The sequence below is a fragment of the Syngnathus scovelli genome, chromosome 2 (assembly GCF_024217435.2).
Source record: "Syngnathus scovelli strain Florida chromosome 2, RoL_Ssco_1.2, whole genome shotgun sequence".
NCBI lineage: Eukaryota > Metazoa > Chordata > Actinopteri > Syngnathiformes > Syngnathidae > Syngnathus > Syngnathus scovelli.
In genome coordinates, this window is record NC_090848.1 from 17,424,574 (window position 1) to 17,443,981 (window position 19,408).

Genomic DNA, 19,408 nt, shown 5'->3' on the forward strand with positions numbered 1-19,408 from the left:
GACTGATTAAATTATATGAAAACCTGAACATTTTCTTCTAGAGTACAACCTATTTCAAATTGCTCCTATTTTTCCCCTCCTAATGCTTCTGCTGGGCGGGCACTGTGATGCACTGTTGAGCATGTCTGCTTCGCAGTTGAGGTGCAGGATTTGATTGAAATCCACGACTTAGTTTGAAAACATGATACAGACTTTAATCCAGTTTGCACCCTTAACCTGAAATCCCAACCTATGTTTTAAAACCTATCGTGACTTGAAGCCCAATTTTGAAACCCAAACCCGGACTTGAAACCCTAACTTGTCTCTATAAACCTGATTTGAAAGCCTGACCTCATCTTAAAACTTTCATGTTGACACCCTAACCCAGTGCTAGTATCCATCCATCCATTGTCAACATCACTTATCCTGGTCAGGGTTGCTGAGGGCGCTGGGGCCTCTCTCAGTTGACATCGGGCGAAAAGCAGACTATTGTAGAACTTGAATTGGTCGCCAGCCAGCTGCTGGGCACATATAGAGACAAGCAAACAATGCACACTGAGTGGGAATCAATCCCACGCAAATCTAATCTAAATGCTGTACTGCTCTGGTGTAACCCCAACCCTTGTTGAAATCTAAATTCAGGCTTTAAACCCATTTGAACCCATCTGCCTTGAGACTCAATGTTGAAGCATCCGAAAACCAAAACACATCCACAGTGAACAAGGCAATCACCACAAGAGACAAAAGGCGTCATTTCTGTATTATTTATTTCACCCGTGCGGTGAATAGAAAAATAGGATGAAGAAAAAACCTTTAAAGGGACCACTTGAATCAATTGCTTGCGTAGATTAAAAAAAAAAAAATGCAATAAGAGCTCTGTGCCTTTCTTTTCCCTGCAACCAAAATAAAAATAAAAGTATCTTTGGAATCCGTCTCAGGGGTTAATTATAATACATATAATTTGCTTCATTTACTAAGTCCTATAAATACTTTGTCCTCGTTTATATGCTGAAGTAGCATTCAAGATTGGAGCGCCTTTTAACATTAGTTTAAAAAATGTCCAAAAAAAGGGAGAGAAAAATATATGAACAAAAGTACCACAAAAGTCCAGCGAGTCACATTAATATTATTATTACTTTAGTAAAGAAAACTTTTTTTTTCTCGTGCATCTACATTTAGCAAAAAATTGAAAGTACCACATATGCAACCGTCGGGATATTTTCATCTCAAGCATGACTGTACATTTTTGCACGATTCATCATTCTTATTATTATTCTCATTATTATTATTTCAAACCCTCCCACAGTAGTCAACACAAGTGTCCAAAGACGTGAGCTATTGTTTCCAGCAACACACGTCTTTTACTAGCAAGACTATTAGGACCACACTGAGGGAAAAATCAATCAATCAATTGAAGACACACTGATTGGCCATATATTTTGCAGAAGGAAATGTTTTATATTTGTTGAAATGCCGGCGCATTCAACTATTTATCTGTATTTCCCTTATTGGCATTTTTTTTTCTTGTAATTGTCAGACTTTCTTTCACTCAACTATTCAGTCATGTAGTGTTTGACTTTATTCTTTCTTAATATTCAATGTTTTTTTTTTTTATTACTCTTGTAACGGTTGACTTATTCTGTTATAAAAAAAAAGATGTACACTATTCTCAAAATATACTATTATTCTCATCATGTTGTTTTTTCTCTCAATATAAAAAGGTTACTTCTGTAAAATTCAGAGCTAGTTCTTGCAAAACTAAGATGTGTTTTTTGTAGTTAGTTTTTCTTGTCAGTGTGGTCCAAATACTTCTCAATACCATGGAGTGCTTCATGTTGAGGCACTAGCATTATTTATTCCCCACTCTCGCTTTCTCTCTGTCCGTCAGCCTTCATGCAAACAAAAGCAGAAACATGGTTTCAATTCCACTCATCCGGTCATCTTTGGTATCGGGACAGTGGAATGCATAGTTGCTGTGATAAGACGGAGCTTGTTTTAGCGTGGCGCCGCTCCAGCCTCAGAGACCACGACGACAGCTTCCCCAAGGCCGGACAAGGACGAGAAGGAAGGATATGAGTCTTATTCCTGGATTGTGCAGGGCTTGCAGTGAACAAGTACAGAAAAGAAGGTGGACAAAAAAAGCCAGCACGGAAAGGAAGGAAGGAAGGAAGGAAAGAAAGAAGGACGGACGGCTTTCCGCTGCCGTTGGCTTGTCTGACTTGCAAGAATGTGGCGTTTGTGGCCTCTTTTTTGGCATGCTGTCTGTGACCAGCTGTCTCTTTTTTGCGCCTCGTGCGTCTCCCGAGCCACTTTCTTTGGATTCCGCTCAGACTCAGCCACTGGCCAGGATCCAGTCCACATTGTCCTTCACGTCGCCTTCTTTATTCCTGTCCCTTCCATTTCTGTTTTAAGGCCCGGAAGTTCAAGCGAACCCTGTGATGAGAGAGCCCTTATCTTCCCACCGCTGTAGAGCCGTTGGCCTTCTCCTGCTTGGGTGAAGAGCAGCCCGGCGTGGGCCCGCGGTAAGGAGAAGAGCTTTCACTCGTGGAGGCGGGTCTCTGAAGCAGGGTAAGGGGCAAGGAGAGAGTGTCGGCGGGTACACCCGGGGGCTCCCCATCCCGCTCCGAGGGGCGCAAGCTGGCTGAGGGCGGAAAGGGGAACGCCAGAGGGAATCCGGTCATGTAGAAAAGTCTGCCGATGCGCCGTGCCACCTGAGAGGAGGAAACAAGACTCAGCAAAGACTGGATGGCAGCTACATGCTGCATACACTTTGATTCCAACAGAGAGAGAGACAAAGAGAGAGTGAGAGAGAAGGCTTGTTTTTTGGGGCAGGCTACTGGTCGGGAGTCTACACTACGCTGACTTTCTCGGATCTACTACCTGGCGCACACAAACACACGCACGGCTGCAGTCTGTGTACCTGCGAGCGAATCCTGAGGGCAGGGCCCAACTTTAGTGCCATGATGCCAAGCAGATGCTCCTCAGTGAGCAGAGCTAATGTCTCCCCATCAATGACCTGCTCCCGGAAAACCTGGCGGAGACACAGCCACTTCAGCCGCAAACACTCACGCATCCACACAACGCATCCACACACGAGCTCGACATACGACTAACACCACAGGTTCATTCCGAATTTTATTTATTTTTTATTTGTATTTATTTTTTATTTATTTATTTATTTATTTATTTTTATCACCGTCGCTCTTGAAGACCCGTGTGGCTATTTTATCTCAATAGCAAAGTCTTCATGTGGTATTACTATTTCATGTTGCTATCTGATGACTGTTTAACTATTTACGAAATTAAGAAATACAATTTGGAAATGTTCCTTCATTTAAATGTATGTCAAATTATCTTTCCCCATTGAAATGAATGGAAATACATTAATCTGTTCCAGCCCCTGGACACCTTCTGATGTAAAACCTCATAATGCTGCCAATTCAACAAAAAACTATTTTAAGTCCTATAAAATGTGACTCAGTAAGCTGCAGTAACATTATTATTATTTTTTTTTACGCAAAGATTAAAAAATATCTCTAAGTATTTTTACATTGTCTGTCTACATGTGTCGTTGCACGGTTTGCGTTGAGTTTGCTGCTACCACTTAGCATCTGCCCTAAGATGCTGCCAAAGTCACATTTGAATAGGAAAGTATTACAATAAGTGGTGTCAAGAACAAATGTTGAAGTAATATACATATTGACCGTTTGCCAAGGTATAGGTCTGCATGTCCAAATGCACCTGGGTACAGATTTCAAAAGTTACAATTACCGTAATTTCCGGACTATAAGTCGCGCTTTTTTTCATAGTTTGGGTGGGGGGGCGACTTATACTCAGGAGCGACTTATATATGTTTTATTTCACAAATTTTTACTTGAGCATTAAGACATCACTTACTTACAAGTATAGTTGACCACTTCCCATGTTATTTTTAGTATAGTTGATCACTTCACATGCTTTTATATCTTTATCTTGAACATATTCAAAACATAAAAAATGGAGAAAACATCAAATAAAGCAATTAACACTTTAAAGCACCATATCCAAGTCCACTGTCTGCTGTATGTACACTTGCTCTATTTTTGCTCCTCTTAAATTTATTATTATTATTTATTATTATTTGGCCCGTTCTCAGCTCTTTGTTTGTGTTTGTCACGTTAGCATACCTATCGTTTAGCCTGTTGTTGCTATTTAATGAATTGGAGTGATACCGATGGTTTTATAAACATGTTATTCATGTAATAGTTGTCCTTAATCACTCTATATGTTACGTCAGGCCCGTTCTCAACTCTTTGTTCGTATTTGTCACGTTAGCATACCTATCGTTTAGCCTGTTGTTGCTATTGTTTAGCCTGTTGTTGCTCATTCATGACTGTTTTTGGTGTGGGATTTTGTCGAATAAATTGCCCCCCAAAATGCGACTTATACTCCGGAGCGACTTATATATGTTTTTTTCACTTTTTGGGGCATTTTATGGCTGGTGCGACTTATACTCCGGAGCGACTTATAGTCCGGAAAATACGGTAATGTTATATAAATCAAGTCTTTATTTCCATCCATCATCCATCCATCCATTTTCTATACCGTTTGTCCCCACGGGGGTCGCGGGCGTGCTAGAGCCTAAGTCAGCAGTCATCGGGCAGTAGGCGATAAACATAAACAATTTCATTTGTTTGTTAAAATTGTAATGGGGTTATTTTCAGCAGCCATGAACCGAGGAACAAAACATAAATAAGAGGTCCACACTTCCACAAGTGAACACATACATACACAAAAATGTGCACACATACAGTATGTACACACACATACACATGCGCACACTTCTCAATAAATCTGACTCATTGGGCATAAGGCCCATAAGGCGACGCTATGGTGATGACTGCACACTTCTGTGGTTATTGGTCAGCCTGCCCCTGGCCTCCATTTGTCCTCCTTTTTCTCTCTCTCCTCTTATCTTGTTGTCCGACCGGTCTCACCTGAGCGTATTCAGCACATCCGGCCAGACTGCTTATGAAGCCACATACGTCCTCCACACTCCACTTGCTTAAGTCCTCCATGGGGTTGGCTGGAAGCGAGTCCTCCCCATCCATGAAAAGACCTCCCACAGAGCCTGAGGGCAGCAGTCATTAGGGGGAATCAATTAAAACACGAGAGACTGAGGACTGTTCTTTTTCTTCACAATTGGTACAGACTCATACAAGATATTCTTGGAAATAACATGTTCAGCGTTGCCTTGACCTATTTCTTTCTGTGGCGCTCTTATCACAAATGATTTGACCTCAGTGAAATGACTAGAACTGCCATTAGATCATTCCAGCCCAGCATTTAATACCAACAGTATTTTTGCAAGGTGCCCTTTTCAAATGAGCTCAACAGCATTTTAGGATACATTAAAATAATTAAATACAAAGGAAAACAAACAGATTACAACATGACACAAGATAAACAAATGCTTTTTAATCCTCAAAATTTAGCTGATTTTGTTATTTGTTACACAATTAAACAAATACTAAAGGACAAGGTATAAAGCAGTCAAACTTTCAGACTGGAATTGAAATATTTTTTGTTAAGGGGACAAGTTATTTTCTAGTTGATGTTCAGTTTGACAAAAAACTTCAAATGGGAGTGACAGTATACTGCAAACCTTTGGCCTATATTTTGGAAGTCTGCAGCCACTATCTAAACGGTCTCATTGAATATTTTGCTCTGAAACAAAAAAAAAAAAAAGCAAATTCCCACGTGGCTGTGCTGTCGGCATGCTGTGTCAGGGTCAAAGGCAGGCCCTCAATTGGGTAGCCAGATACGCACACAAAGTGACGCTAATGGGTTTCACATGCTGCCTTTTAGTCTTGTGTGTCTGTGCGTGTGAGCGTGTATGTGTGTGCGAACAGCTCACCCATGTGAAAGTAAGGGTTGATGTAGGGGAATCCGAAGGGCAATGACTGTCCTTGAAGAGTAGGCAGAGGTGGCACAAATCCAGGCGGAAGCTGGAGCTTGACATCCGACTTTCCCAGCGCTGAGGTGAACAGGTGGTGACTGGGCGAGTCGCTGCCAGCTGAACTACAAGGTGCGTTGAGCCGGCCTGAGCTTTCATGGCTGTCCTTGGTGCCGTCACGCGCCCCCTTGCCGTCTCTTTCTCTACTCCCTCTGTCCTTGTGTTTACTCCTCGACTTAACACTGTCGCCTCCCCGCCTCTCGTCACACGTTTCTGTTTCGCTGTCCGAGTCCTTCATGTCCTCGTCTCCCTCGCTTCCTTTGTCCTCTCTTCTTCTTTTACGATGGCCAACGCGGAGCTCAGTCTGAGGGCCCCGGCGGAGGGCCTTCCTGGAATTATCAGCGTCCGAACCAGTGGTGGAGCTCTGCGCTTGGGCGTCTTTGTGGGTGGACGACATCTTGGGCTGCTCCTGCTGGTTGGCGCTTAGCAGGGGCGCCGTCGCCCCGTGTCGAAGCAACAGCATGGCATTGGAGCTGCGGGCCAGTTCCTCTCGGAGCGGATGACCCTCTGGGATGTCTTGAAGGCTCCGCAGGGCCGGGTGGTCCGAGGGCAGGCCGGCGGGGAGAACGGCAAGCGGGTCGGAGCTCAGCAGTTGCTGTCGCTGGTGAAGACTCTCCAACTCCTTCTGTCTCAGTAACTCGGCTGACATCTCAAGTCTGACGCAGACAAACACACAGAGTCTCATCAAGTCAGATGTCAACATTTTACAATGCACTTTCCGTAGGAATGACTTATCCGTAAAAAAATCAAGACTCTCAAATCCACAAACAACTTTTAGCTATGACATTGACAAACATCCACACACCTGGCTAGATTCTGCTTCCTCAGTATCTCCTGCTGCCGCACAAAAATTTCAGCTTGAGCCGGTTGCAGGAAACTGTAACCTGATGTAGAGGAAAATAAACCATGAAAATACAATTAATTATGTACACTTCAGATTGTTTCTCAAATCTGTTATTTTTTACTGTTGGTGTTTATTTATTTATTTATTTATTTATTTATTTGTAATTTTTTAATTTATTCATTCATTCATTTATTTATTCATTTATTTTTTATTTTTACAAATTATTGACCAATCAAAGGTGATGTTGAAGATGGCTTGCTCTCTTTCACAATGCAATATTATGAATGAACAAACGTGAAATTATCACAACTCCCCCCTGGTCAGTCCATTGTGTGTAGGTTGTCATTAGTTCTGTCAGTGTCTGTGTGCTCGCCCCTCCCTTCCTGTGTCTACTCTCAATCTATGTACTAATCACAGTCACCTGCCTCTCGTTACCTGTCGCGTATATAAGTCCTGTCTGCGTGTCACACCCCTGTCGGGTTGTTCTCGTCTCGTCTGTTGTTGTCGTTGGTCTTGTCTTTATCTTGTCTTTTTGTTCAGTTATTCTCATCCTTAGTCGAGCTTCTTATAGTCTGTCTTTTGAGTCTCCAATAAACCCTGGTCCAAGCTGCATTTGGTTGCCCAGCCTCAATCACTTTATGACAGAAATGAGGATTCAACCCGACACCAGCAATTTTATATAAGACTTCACCTTTGTAAGTGTCTCGGATTAACAAATGTTTTGATTTTTATTCATTCATAGAGTGTATTAGCAATGGCAAAGCGTTAAAAATGTAAGGAAATTCAGCTCATTGTGATGGAGAAAAGCAATACTTGCTTTTGTTCGGGCTGATCCCTCCATTATGGCTGACAAGAAGAAGAAATGCAATGTATACAAAGTAGCTTGCTTGACTTTCTTCGTCTAACTCAACAGACCTGCCATTTCATCAGAGTTACTGATGAATACAAATATTTTCATAATTGATAAACATGTATGATTGGTAAGAATCTTAAATTATTACTTAAATGTTGACTTTAGCTCAGGTAGTGTGGCAATAAACAGCATGGGTTTGTGTCTGCAGTGTACGCAGCCACTGCCGGTTCTAAACCAGATGAAAATTATGTGCGAGTGCATGAGGATGGTTATCTGGTGTAAAAACTGTGCTGATAAATCGTGGAAGTGACTCTCCGTGGAAATAACTAACAACTTAAAGGTATATTTTCTAATAGCGAGAGTTCAAGTTTGAGCAAACTGACTTTGAAATTGAAATACACAGAGGTTGTTGTGTGTGACATTCGAGACAACTCTGTGTATTAACAACCACACATTGGAAACAAATGCACGCATTAGCAAAAAAGGTGTTAAACTGTCAAATGAGGACTCACCGGGGGCCTGGCAGAGAGCTGAGGGCAAGCCAAGGAAAGGAGCCCGCAAGTGAGGTCCTAACGCGATGTGAGGGGCTGTCGCAGGTGATAGGAGGGGTGGAGGTTGGGACAGTTCCCTGTGGAGGCAAATAAGAAAAGAAAATTTGTTTAAATTTAAAGGGCCCTGCGTTCATTCCAACAACCATGTTATTGTTTTTCTCGCTTCGTCGTGCGCCTCAACCCTTCTCGTGCGTGTGCGTTCTGCCACATCGATGTGTACGGTGTATTTTTATCAGCCGTGTTCCAGAGGCCCCGACGTCGCCCAAGTGCCTCATCAGTCTTGTCAGGCTGCAGCAAGCACCGCTGGCCATTGCTGTACCCTCCATTGCCCGCTCACACAAACACACACACGCACACACACAAATGCGCACACATAATGAGAGCTGAATGCACAATGCCAGTGTGTCATGCTCTGACAGCTGGGGCGGCCCCTGCATCTTGACCGGGGCCACGGGCTGAAGGACCTTCTAATTAACACTCATCCCGCCTCTATTCGTCCCGTCACCCCCCCTTCCCCTCCCCTTTTGATGCCCCCATTCACTCCCTCCCGCTTTCCAGGCGAGCATTGATGCTGCTAAAAAGATGGCGCGTCCCGCAACCTCAACTTTTGAAAAGGCCTCTCCATTATCCCCCTCGTCCTTTGTCCTCGTCAAGGGGGGGAAGGCGCCTCTCACCTTTCTCCCACTCAGTGTCTCTCTCTTTTTTTTTTTTTTAACCAAACCATCTCTTTTTGTTCTCTGTCCTCTGAAAAATGGGTGTTGTTTGTGCCCTTCTTTTCGCCTGCTCTTCCCTCCCCTCTTCATCACCGCCCATTTCGTCAAGTTATGCTCTCCTGCATTCGTTTTCCCAGTTATTTGTACATCTAACAGTTAGATTTTTTTTTTTAAAAAGCTGAAAGAATAATGAGGCTTCTGCACCTTGACCTCTTGAAAATGTCAAAATGTGTATTTAACTTGAGGAAGACAAGGTGGAGAAGATCACTCGCAGCCTGCAAGGTGGCAAAGGATATGCCTTTTTCCATTGGGGGCTTTCAACTGGGACTACCATGACCGACTATTTTGCTAGTCGACTAGTACCCGATAGCACAAGTCGACTAATCTGAACAAATGCCTATGGCAGCATATTGCAACAGCTGCTCTTATATGACATCATTACCTGAGTGATTTTAGGTATTTGCAAATTAAAGATAAGACTCAGAACCATGCTTCAACCAGTATTATGGGTGGACTCCACCCTAACTCTTGGACTCTGTTGCAAACGCCATGACACTGTTTAGCCATAGTGCTTCTGTTTGGATGACCTAGATTACCACTTCTGTGCAATGTTCGTCAGGAAAAACAAAATAGTAAAAATAATAATGACGATGTCGACTATTAAATTAACCATAGCCAGGTCTGGTCAACTAATTTGGGAAGTGCTACTTTCAAACTCTCTCGATATAGTAACATTGGTCTCCGCTGCCTTTCTGTCCTCGCGCCACTCAGCTGTGTGTGAGCCCGTCGCCACACACAGACACATATGGGAATGGAACAGAGGAAAACAAAGTGGGAACCAATGACGGGACGCGTGCAACCGCAAATATTGTTTTGTAACCATGTTCAAATTAGCTAGCGCCTGCTTGTCTCTTGCTTGGCTTAGTGGCGAGAGAGCGGAACAGCTTGGATGGAACACTCGCATGCAGGGACGAGGGTCTGTGATGGTTGTGAGCTATTGGTCTGAGTGTGCGTGCGTGCGTGCGTGCGTGCGTGCGTGCGTGTGTGTGTGTGTGTAGGGGAGGGGGTGAAAAGCATTCATCGATCGCCTGTGCCGCTGAAATGTTAATGCTAATCGTATAACCGCTCTCTCCGGCGGCGCCTTGCACTCCTGTGGCAGCTCCAATTAATCTTGGGTGAGGGCTGTGGCGCGTGACCCCAGGGCCGCGGGCTGGGGGCCCCACTAGCCGCTTCTTATGTAATTACACCACCCAGTGTGTAATCACCTGGTTTAATCCCTCAGGGCAAGCAATTAGCCTCGCGACGCGCAGCTCCACGAGGCCACGCCGCGGCTCACGCAAAAACCGCCATCAACCCCCACCCGCGGTCAGCTCCCCCGCACGCCAAACTGCCTCAACTGCCGCCTCTCAGATGTTCCCTTTTCTTTCTTCCGTCTCTTTGCGCCGCCCACCGTTGCCTAGCGTTGGGCCACAGATGAATAACGGTCAATTAAAGCTGCATGACTGGGGCTGCCAGGCGTCTGCGCCACCATAATTAGGCCTAATCACGGAGGGCGAGGGATGGAAGGCGGGAAAGCAGCGCGCCTGACACTCCCTTCCTCCATCTCTCGTTCATTCGTTCCCTCTTTAGAGCACAATTTGGACAGACAAGTGGCGTGCCTTGGTATGTTTTCTTTTTGCCCTTTCCATACATTCCTATTGTACAAATGCAAGGTGGACTCATAAGAACGCAAAGCTCCATGGTTAGCCTGTGTGTGCGCGTGCATGTGTGTGTTTGTGTGTGTGTATGCGTGTGCGTGTGTGCGTGTGTGTGTGGGTCTCGCTGTGCCGCCAGTGAGGCCAAGGGCTTCTGGGAAATTCACTCGTGTGTGACGACCTGTCAGAGTGGCGACAGCGTTCTTGTCCTGAAGCAGCCCAGGCGAGGTGTGTGCGTACGTGTGTTTTGTGAGATTGTGTGAGTGTGTGTGTGTGTGCGCGTGTGTGTGTGTGTGCGTGCGTGTGTGCGTGTGTGTGTGTGACAGGACTGCCCTTAATGACGGGAGCGTGGGGGGATTAGGAGCGCCGCGCGGCCGCCTTCGGCTCCTTCTCCGCAGGAACACATTTACACAGGAAGCTCATTAAAATGGATGAGGCTCCCTCCTCGCTCGCCGCCCGCCTGCCCTCCCTCCCTCCTTCCCTCCCTTCCCTTATCTCACATTCTCTCCATCGCCTCACTCCCTATCTTGCTTCATCTCTCTCTCTCCGTCACATCGTCCTCTCGCCTTCTCCGCTTTTTCGCTTTTTTGCTCTGGCTTCCTTCTCTTCATCCCCATTTTAAGCCCCCATGTTTTCGACTTCCTTCCTCTCTTTATTTTTCTCCATCCCTCCCTATTTGCCTGGCAGATGCTCGGCGAGCTTAGCGCCATTTAAGGCCAGACAAATGGAGCGCCAGGCTCTAAGCCCATTGAGCGGCCCTAATGATTTGTTTTTAACAATGGGCCCTAATGGGCCCAAGATAATCAATGATGAGGGGTCGAAGGAAAGGTGAGCCATAGAAAGAGTTAGGGAGGGAGTTTGCCGCCTCGACTCGCTTCCTTAGCCACGGCTTTTCATTCCACCAATTATCTCTATTTGAATTCTCTCTTCACTTTGCTCTTATTCCACTTTGGGCTGCTCTAGAATTTGGTTCCTGTTCTTTCTTTGTCCTGGTTTAACACCGTACGGTGCAAGAGTACTCAGGTGTACTCAGAGAAAAGGATGATGGGAATGTTCACACCCATCTACCACTCGGCTTGTATTTAACATTGCTAAGAGTAGGTTTGCCTCATCCTAATAATTGTAAGATGTACATATGTATGGAAGCTGACTTAACTGCAGACAAAACCAAGCCTTCATCTGAAGAATACATTTGATTTGGACAACTGCTAATACTCATACTTGAGTTTTAAGCATCTCGTTGCTTAAGATGTGAGAAGGGTTGTACTTGCTGCATGGATGCAAGACCGCGCACGATAGACTGCCAAAAGGGACTGAACTGCCAAGCAGCGTGCGAAGTTTGTAGTAATCTGACCATCGGCAACTAGTTTGTAGTAAAGGACCCAAAAGTCCGACTTTGTCTGTCTCAGCACTTAGTGGTTCTCCTCTAAGTTTGGCTGAAAAGTGAGCAGAGGTCAACTGCCACAGGAAGTAAATAAAATTGAGTTAACTGGGGAAATCGATCATTGCCAAAAGCCTTTCAAAAAAAGCCTTGCACTCTCTCTCTCTCCTTTGTTTCTTGTGTTGTGGCAATGTACTTCTTCCATGACTATCACACCACCATTTTGTGATTCATTAAAAAGCAGGCCAGTAAACTGAATGTAAAATCCCAAAACCCAAAACAGGGTGGCAGTTTTTCAGTTGTAACACATCAGTACGTACATGTGCGATGGATGCTCCGTCGCTTTTGGCCACTTCACTCCATGTCCAGCAAATTTAAGATTCCCAATTACATCTTTTTTCAATCTTTTGTTTAATTATTGGATGATCATAGCTGTCATTTTGAAAAGTGGCTAACAGTATTGGAGCACAGGTGGAATTCTGCTCCTAAGTAAATAAAGGCCTTGCATTGTACACTTACCGAGACACTTTATTTTCTCCTTGCTTCTTTCATTCTCTCATTTGGACAAAGGTACAATTAATGCCATGTGCCCTTGAGCCCATTTTGTCCTCCATTATAATCCCTCTGAAAAGTGTGTACTTCGTGAAGAGGTTAAAGAGGAGACAGGCGGGAGGCTTTTGGTTGTGGGGTGAGGCCTATCCGAGACTTCCTGGTACTGTGTGGCTAATTACATTGCTCTGTATACACTAGCGGCGCATAGCCGCAGCTTGCTGACCACATTTGCACTGCACCATGTGCCAAAAACACACACACAAATCGTATTCACACAAACAAAGCCAAATTCAATCCGCATATGCGGCGTACATAACGTTTGAATAAGTAGCATGCGCAGACACACATGCACGCACACACACGGATGCATCCCCCCCCCAATAGCGCACCAGGAGGCCGCTCCGCTTCCTGCTTATCCCCACCCCCTTCCCCTCACTACCCCCCTCTCGCACAAACATCCCCCCTTCTCATCCTCCCTCCCTCCCTCGCTCCCCGCTGCCGCACCGCCGACCCATTATCGATCCCCCGCCTCTCCCCGCGCCACATAAATAATCGACAAGCAATTATCCGCCCACTCCCGCTGCCCCCGGCTTTGTTTGGGAGGCACGGGGGCCAGCGCTGGGGGTAGAGAGGGAGGGGGGGATGAGCCGGTACGCAGCCGTGCTTCTCCACAGTGGTAGAGGCAAGAGGTTATTTGGACATGCTCTCTCTCTCTCTCTCTCTCTCTCTCTCTCTCTCTCTCTCTCTCTCTCTCTCTCTCTCTCTCTCTCTCTCTCTCTCTCTCTCTCTCTCTCTCTCACACATTTGCTCAAATCTTTCTCAAGAAGATGGTAACTGACCCACTTAGATGCTTTTCCCACTTAGATGCTTTTTCTATTTTGTTCCTGCTGTTCCCTCACATCAACTGTAATGGCCACTTGTGTGGAGGATGTTGGTGACAGGGTTTATTAATGAATCACACTCGCGATGGAAACTAACTCGGGCCGGCAAGTGTTTAAGGGAGTTTCCTCACCTGTCTGTGTAATGTGCATCTCGGTGCTGCGGTAGGCCCTGCTTGCGTCTCTGGCTGGATGACGAGGAGCTGCCTCCCGTGGGCAGGTGAGCTTCTAAGGCCGCTGGATTCCTCACCGCCGCAGCCAATGCTTCCTGCTGTGCGCGCAGCACGTCTGAGTAAAGAACAAAGATAGAAAACATGAGAAGTGGAACAGGGAAAAAGAAGGATGATGGAAGATTGATAGTTGAAGCAAAGAGGAGAAATGAGGAAAAGAAAGAGAAAGATGTAAATATAGCATCCAGTGGCTAATTTCCATGTAGACAAGCAAAAAATCCCTGTAAACTTCTATTTAACACTCATGTTGAGTGGGATGTGCATTACTCTCATGTTTGTGACACGGGAGGAAACAGGTATGTGAAGACACACATTGAAGGGCCCCATATTTGAATTTGTCAACTTGAAAACATATTTGTGCATATATATTAGAATTAAAGTATCATTTGTTTAGATGATGGATGGATGGATGGATGGATGGATGGATGGATGGATGGATGGATGGATGGATGGATGGATGGATGGATGGATGGATGGATGGATGGATGGATGGATGGATGGATGGATGGATGGATGGATGGATGGATGGATGGATGGATGGATGCATGGATGCATGCATGGATGCATGGATGCATGCATGGATGCATGGATGGATGCATGCATGGATGCATGCATGGATGTATCCTGTACAGCAGAGATGAATGGTCGCTTGTGTGGTTCTCCATCTCACCCCAACAACCACAATGGTCCTTTCTAGGCACTTCCTGCCTCACGTTTCTCACCAAACCTTGACCTCTGGTGCTCACTTTGTTCCATCTCCTACCTCGCCTTTTGTGCCCCAGCTTCCTTGCTTCTCTCCCAGACGAGACCTCATCATTATTGGTTGGGCCAGGCCACACCACGAGACAAGGCGTCTAATGAGAGAAAAAGCTGTCCTCTCTCTCTCTCGCTCGCTCCCTCTCTCTCTCTCTGCTCCTCAATCTATCTGCCCCCTCCCATTTTTAATTAGACAGATCCCTCAGGTGCCAGCGGGCCATTTCCGCCGCCTGTATGGGTGTTATGTGTGTTTGTGTGTATCGGGTGATTTAAGTGCCGCCTGTGTGTGTGTGTGTTTGTGCGCGCGTGTATGTGCGCGTCCGTGCTGAACGGGCGCCGTGCTCGGGGGCGGGATGGGGGTGAAGCGACAGATATTAATGCGGCCTAGCTCCGGTGTATCGATCTGTTTGCTGCGCCAGGCCACAAGGGACTCGGCTGGCGGCAGACAAGGTTGTGTGTGTATGTGTGTGTGTGTGTGTGTGTGCGTGTGTGTGTGTGTGTGTGTGTGTGTGTGTGTGTGTGGAGGTGGTGGGGTGGAGATAAGAGAGGGATCAGAGGGAACTGGAGCCCCAGAACGCATGCACATACGATGCAGGGGTGACACGTTGGAAGCGTTGACCTCGAGAGTTTTCTGTGGTAGCGCTGCTCAACACACTGGCTATTTTAGACAATTGCCTCAGCTAAAAGGATATTATTGTGATTTAGTATTGCATCAGTGGTGAGCTTGGAGCTGGGATGTGGCGGTTGGGACCCTAAAAAAAGTTTTAAAAATAACAAACCAAAAATCAAACACAAACAAATGCATTACAATTTTTTTTCAAAGAATGTTTCCGACTAATTAACTACTTTATAGTACTACTTGTACAATTATTGATGATAAAGTATTCCCAGGGTTTTTTTCATGGTTGCAGTTAGGACTGGAACAAATTCTTAAATTGGGAAATTTTGTTTTGATGGTTGACCAAATCGACCAGTGCCACCATATAGATAGTACTCAAACTTCTATGTAGCATTGCACGTAGCAACAATTTTCCGTCCACTAAAAAAGCAAACAACACACACTAGAAATCACAAACATTTCTTCCTCTGCATGAGTTATTTTGGGAGGTCCCATTTCGCCAGACTGGGTCCATATCGCTTATCCTTCTTTTGTGTATTCCTATTTTTCTCCTCGGCATTATTCCTGGAGTTGATCCAGAATCCTTTCAGTTCAGCCCGTGAGAACGCAGAGGAGTGGCGCGCCGATGCAGCTTGGCCGGCCTTGTGATGAGTTTGGTGGACTGGCAGGTACTGAAAAGCCCACATCCAATCCGCTCAGCACAGAATACGGCAGCAAATCGTGAATCCCTCCACAATGCGGCAAGCTTAGGCAGAAGTAAATATGCAGTTTGTCACGCTTCATAATTTTGACTGATTGTACTTGGAGCAATCACAAGCTGGAGTAGTCAATTTGTCTGGCGTGATGATAAAAACATGAAGCATATTGTTTCAAATATCAGTCAACTCAGACACAACACTGACTCATGCATCCGTCCCTTCACTTTCAACTGGATCTCCAACACAGTTTTTCTTTTTTTCTTTTCTCTCCTCACAAGCCTCTTTTATCATTTGACGGCACGAAAGAAAGTCCTGCTGGCTATTTCAGCAAGCAGAACCCCCGCCCCCATCCTCCCCCAAAACTGCCCAGAGAGAACGTGCATCTCACAACACCTTGCACCTACAAATCCACACATGAACAGACCTCCATCTCAACTAGCCTCCCCCCCCGTTTCACACACTTTCATTTTCTCCGGCCGACACTTCAAACACATAAAAGGATGCTCTGTGGGGAGCGAGGCGGAGAGGAGAAAAGGGGGTTGCAGGATTTGAGTGGCTTGTGTACAAGAGACGACGGCTGGTAGGTTAGGCGCTTCACTTGGGGCCCCAGGTCAGTGTCAAGGGGCCCAGATTTACGCTTGCCTTTTATGACACAAAACAGTGACGGCTCTGTCTCAATTTTGAGAGCAGCTCTGACTTCCAATTGGAGAACTGAAAGGCCAGATAGGTAGTTTGACTGAATATGTTCTCGGTAAAGAAAGAAGTCTTGCAGTGGATACAAGTTTTGTGACCAGAATCACTTCTGTGCAACACCTCATGTAAGAATGGAATGGAAATGAAAAGACAAAATGTCAAAGTTAACAACAAGAATGCGCTGTCATCTGCCTCATTTCGGCAACATTGCTGGACAAGTATGACAGTGATCACACTGCCTCCATTAACACACCATAAAGGAGGTCAATAAACCTTTATAACATCATTGCTAATCAAATAAAAATAAAATTAGCTTAAAACTTCAATTGGAGCTGGGCATTGGATGGATTTATGCCACTACACATAAGTTTGTAAGGAACAGGAAGGACTTCATGGTAAGTGGTTTACAAAAATGGATGCCTGTTTAGTTGAACAGCAACTTGGCTTTTTTTCCCCTTCCAATTGCACTTCAATTAAGCTTAACTCAGTAGATGTTATCCCTCCAGAAAAAAAAATTGGGTCAAACTGGAGGTTTACTGGGTATTGAGAGATTTAGGGGCTTGAGGTACTGAATCAATAGCGCCGTTGATGGATACCACTTGCGGGTGTTGTTAATGACAAAGTGCCGGGGTGATCAGAAATCAATGAGAATCCCACCTTGAGACAGAGTGGGCAATGCCACAATTAGAAATGTCAGTTGGACTTCTCAATGGTAGCAGGGATTATAGCAAATCGCCACATACATATCTGTGATGGATATTTTGGTTTGTGCAATTTGGTTTAAAAATGCAATCAAGTTAGAAAGACAGCAGACTGACCATGTCCGGGCAGTCCCATGCTGCTGGCCAGCTGGTAGAGGCGTTGCTGCTGCTCCTCGTAGGATCCATGCTCGCTGAGCGCTGACATCATGCGCCTGTAGTGCTCTTCGGGGCTCATGTGGCTGTGGCTGCCACCTGCCTCCCCCTCCGGGCTCTGTGCGCTCTCTGGGGACGGAAGCAGACCAACATTGTGATCGATGAGGACCATCATTGAACTGCCCTTATTGCAAGCCAATAAGAAAGAATGAATTTGTATTTTCATAAGTAACGTCCTTTACTTGCATTCTTCTCTACAGTCAATTGCCTTCAACATTCACATCCACTACAGAGCTAAATGCCAAAGATTGACACATAAACCACCTCACCTAGGAAATTTGTAAATTTTACACCTTAACAGAAAATGTAAGCATCTTCAAGTTAAGTATGTGGAAAGTTTTTGTTTGTTTTAGTTTATTCATGAATATGCCAGTGCTGCTTGACTGGAGGTCATGTTAGATTAAGCTGTTCCTTTCAATTCATGGATAATTTGTGTCTATTTTTTGTTTCTTGTTTTAATTAGAGTTTCACAGCTAATGGGCACTTGCCTGAGTGACACTTGTACAAGCTCTGCCAGAAAACGTGGTAACAGCAAAGGGACACAAAATGGGTAGGACATTTATTAGAGTGTCCACTTGACTCCATTCAAGAGTATTTGTAAGTAAGTCTGAGATTTGGTCTGGTTGCCACACGTTCATTGTTTGTTCCAAAGAGGACTGATGACGTTAAGTTCAAGTTCTTCCACATCAAACTCATCCAACAAGGCATCTACATTAGACAGAAAAGGACCTTCACACATTGATCTCTCCATGATGGATTATAGAAATGTCCAAAAGCTTTTGTTAAGATAAAGGATTGAAAACAAAGCAAAACTGAGGATGTGCATGTACCGCGTTTATGGTGAAGATGGAGCCTAACATCTATCTGGCTGCCAGATTCTGCATTTCATTGCTCCATTTGACCTCCCTCCTCCCTCTTTGTGTCGATAGTAACATGATCTAAGGTAAGACGAAGGGCTATGTGGAGGTGGTTGGGGAGACACAGGATGAAAAAGGGGCTATTTTTACCTTCCTCCTTGCTAGTGAAACCTGAGCCTGGCCCTGAGCAGGCGAGCAGGGGTGGCGCTAAGGAGCAGCCATAGCGGCTGGAGCGAGCATGAGAGCATCTCTGTCTCCACCGCCAAGCGTCCGCTAATCCACCCAAGGTACTCAAGGCTCTAATGTATGTGCATGCAACTAGTCTGTGCTTGTCAAAAGTTTTCCTACCCTGTAAACAGCAGGGGGTGACGACTTTGCTACAGAAAGAACAACAGACATCATTTACACAGCGGCATCCAATCTCACCGACTACCTCCATCTGCTCTCCTCTCAGTCCATTTCTCCACATTCATTACTCATTAATGGTTATTCTCCGTCGCCGCCACACACACAGACACACACACACGCAGGTGTACGTAATGTCGGGCTTTGGGTGTGGACGCAACTCAGGGGTTCGCCACATGGATGGATCAAAACTCATTACAGATTTGCTTACGCACAGAGGAACTACAGCAAGAATACTGAACACTTAAAGGACATTTTGTTAGTTAACTGAACACAAATGTTCAGACACGCTGTAACAGTATTACATATTTTGAACAGTAACAGTAACACAATGTTTCCTATGGACAATGGTTGCGAACCATTTAGAAAGTGATAACTTGTGTTCAGAGTTAGCAAGAAAACCTAATCACTACTATTATGGCATGAATGACACCCTCCGTTGGTCTTGTTGATGGTGTTGTGCTCACTTATGGCTACATTTGCCACATGTTAGCATCTACTAGCAGTGTATTAGCCCCGGTTAGCCATCTGTGTACCTCGTTTGTTAACTGTGTTTTAACCTCCTCTAGGCCTGTGTGTTGGATTCTTGACTCTAAATGCCTATGACAGTCACTTTGATTTTATGGGGCAATACTACAAATGTTTCCACACCTCTGGTCCTATTTTTGTGAGCAGCGCAAAGTGAAGTCTGTGTGCATGGGTGTTTTCTTTATCTTGATATTTTTCTAGACAGGCGCAGTTGGAAGGGGCGTTTGCAATGTTGTGGGAGTGAACACTCTTTTCTAGGCCACTCTCT

The 19,408-nt window shown here is 45.2% G+C and overlaps 1 protein-coding gene across 2 annotated transcripts in view; it reads right to left on the bottom strand.

Moving 5' to 3' along the window:
* Positions 1-729: 729 nt before the first annotated feature.
* samd11 (sterile alpha motif domain containing 11) overlaps positions 730-19,408 on the bottom strand; it is a 46,135-nt gene continuing 27,456 nt past the window's right edge. The window contains exons 6-13 of one of the 2 annotated variants that reach the window (XM_049755624.2): positions 17,255-17,419; positions 13,575-13,728; positions 8,184-8,299; positions 6,780-6,858; positions 5,876-6,630; positions 4,956-5,089; positions 2,900-3,010; positions 730-2,690 (exon numbers count right to left, since the gene is read on the bottom strand). In XM_049755624.2, coding sequence (XP_049611581.1) covers positions 2,430-2,690; positions 2,900-3,010; positions 4,956-5,089; positions 5,876-6,630; positions 6,780-6,858; positions 8,184-8,299; positions 13,575-13,728; positions 17,255-17,419 — 1,775 coding nt within the window. In that variant the 3' untranslated portion in view covers positions 730-2,429. The remainder of the gene's footprint in view (positions 2,691-2,899; positions 3,011-4,955; positions 5,090-5,875; positions 6,631-6,779; positions 6,859-8,183; positions 8,300-13,574; positions 13,729-17,254; positions 17,420-19,408) is intronic. The other variant, XM_049755625.2, reaches the window with a different exon arrangement.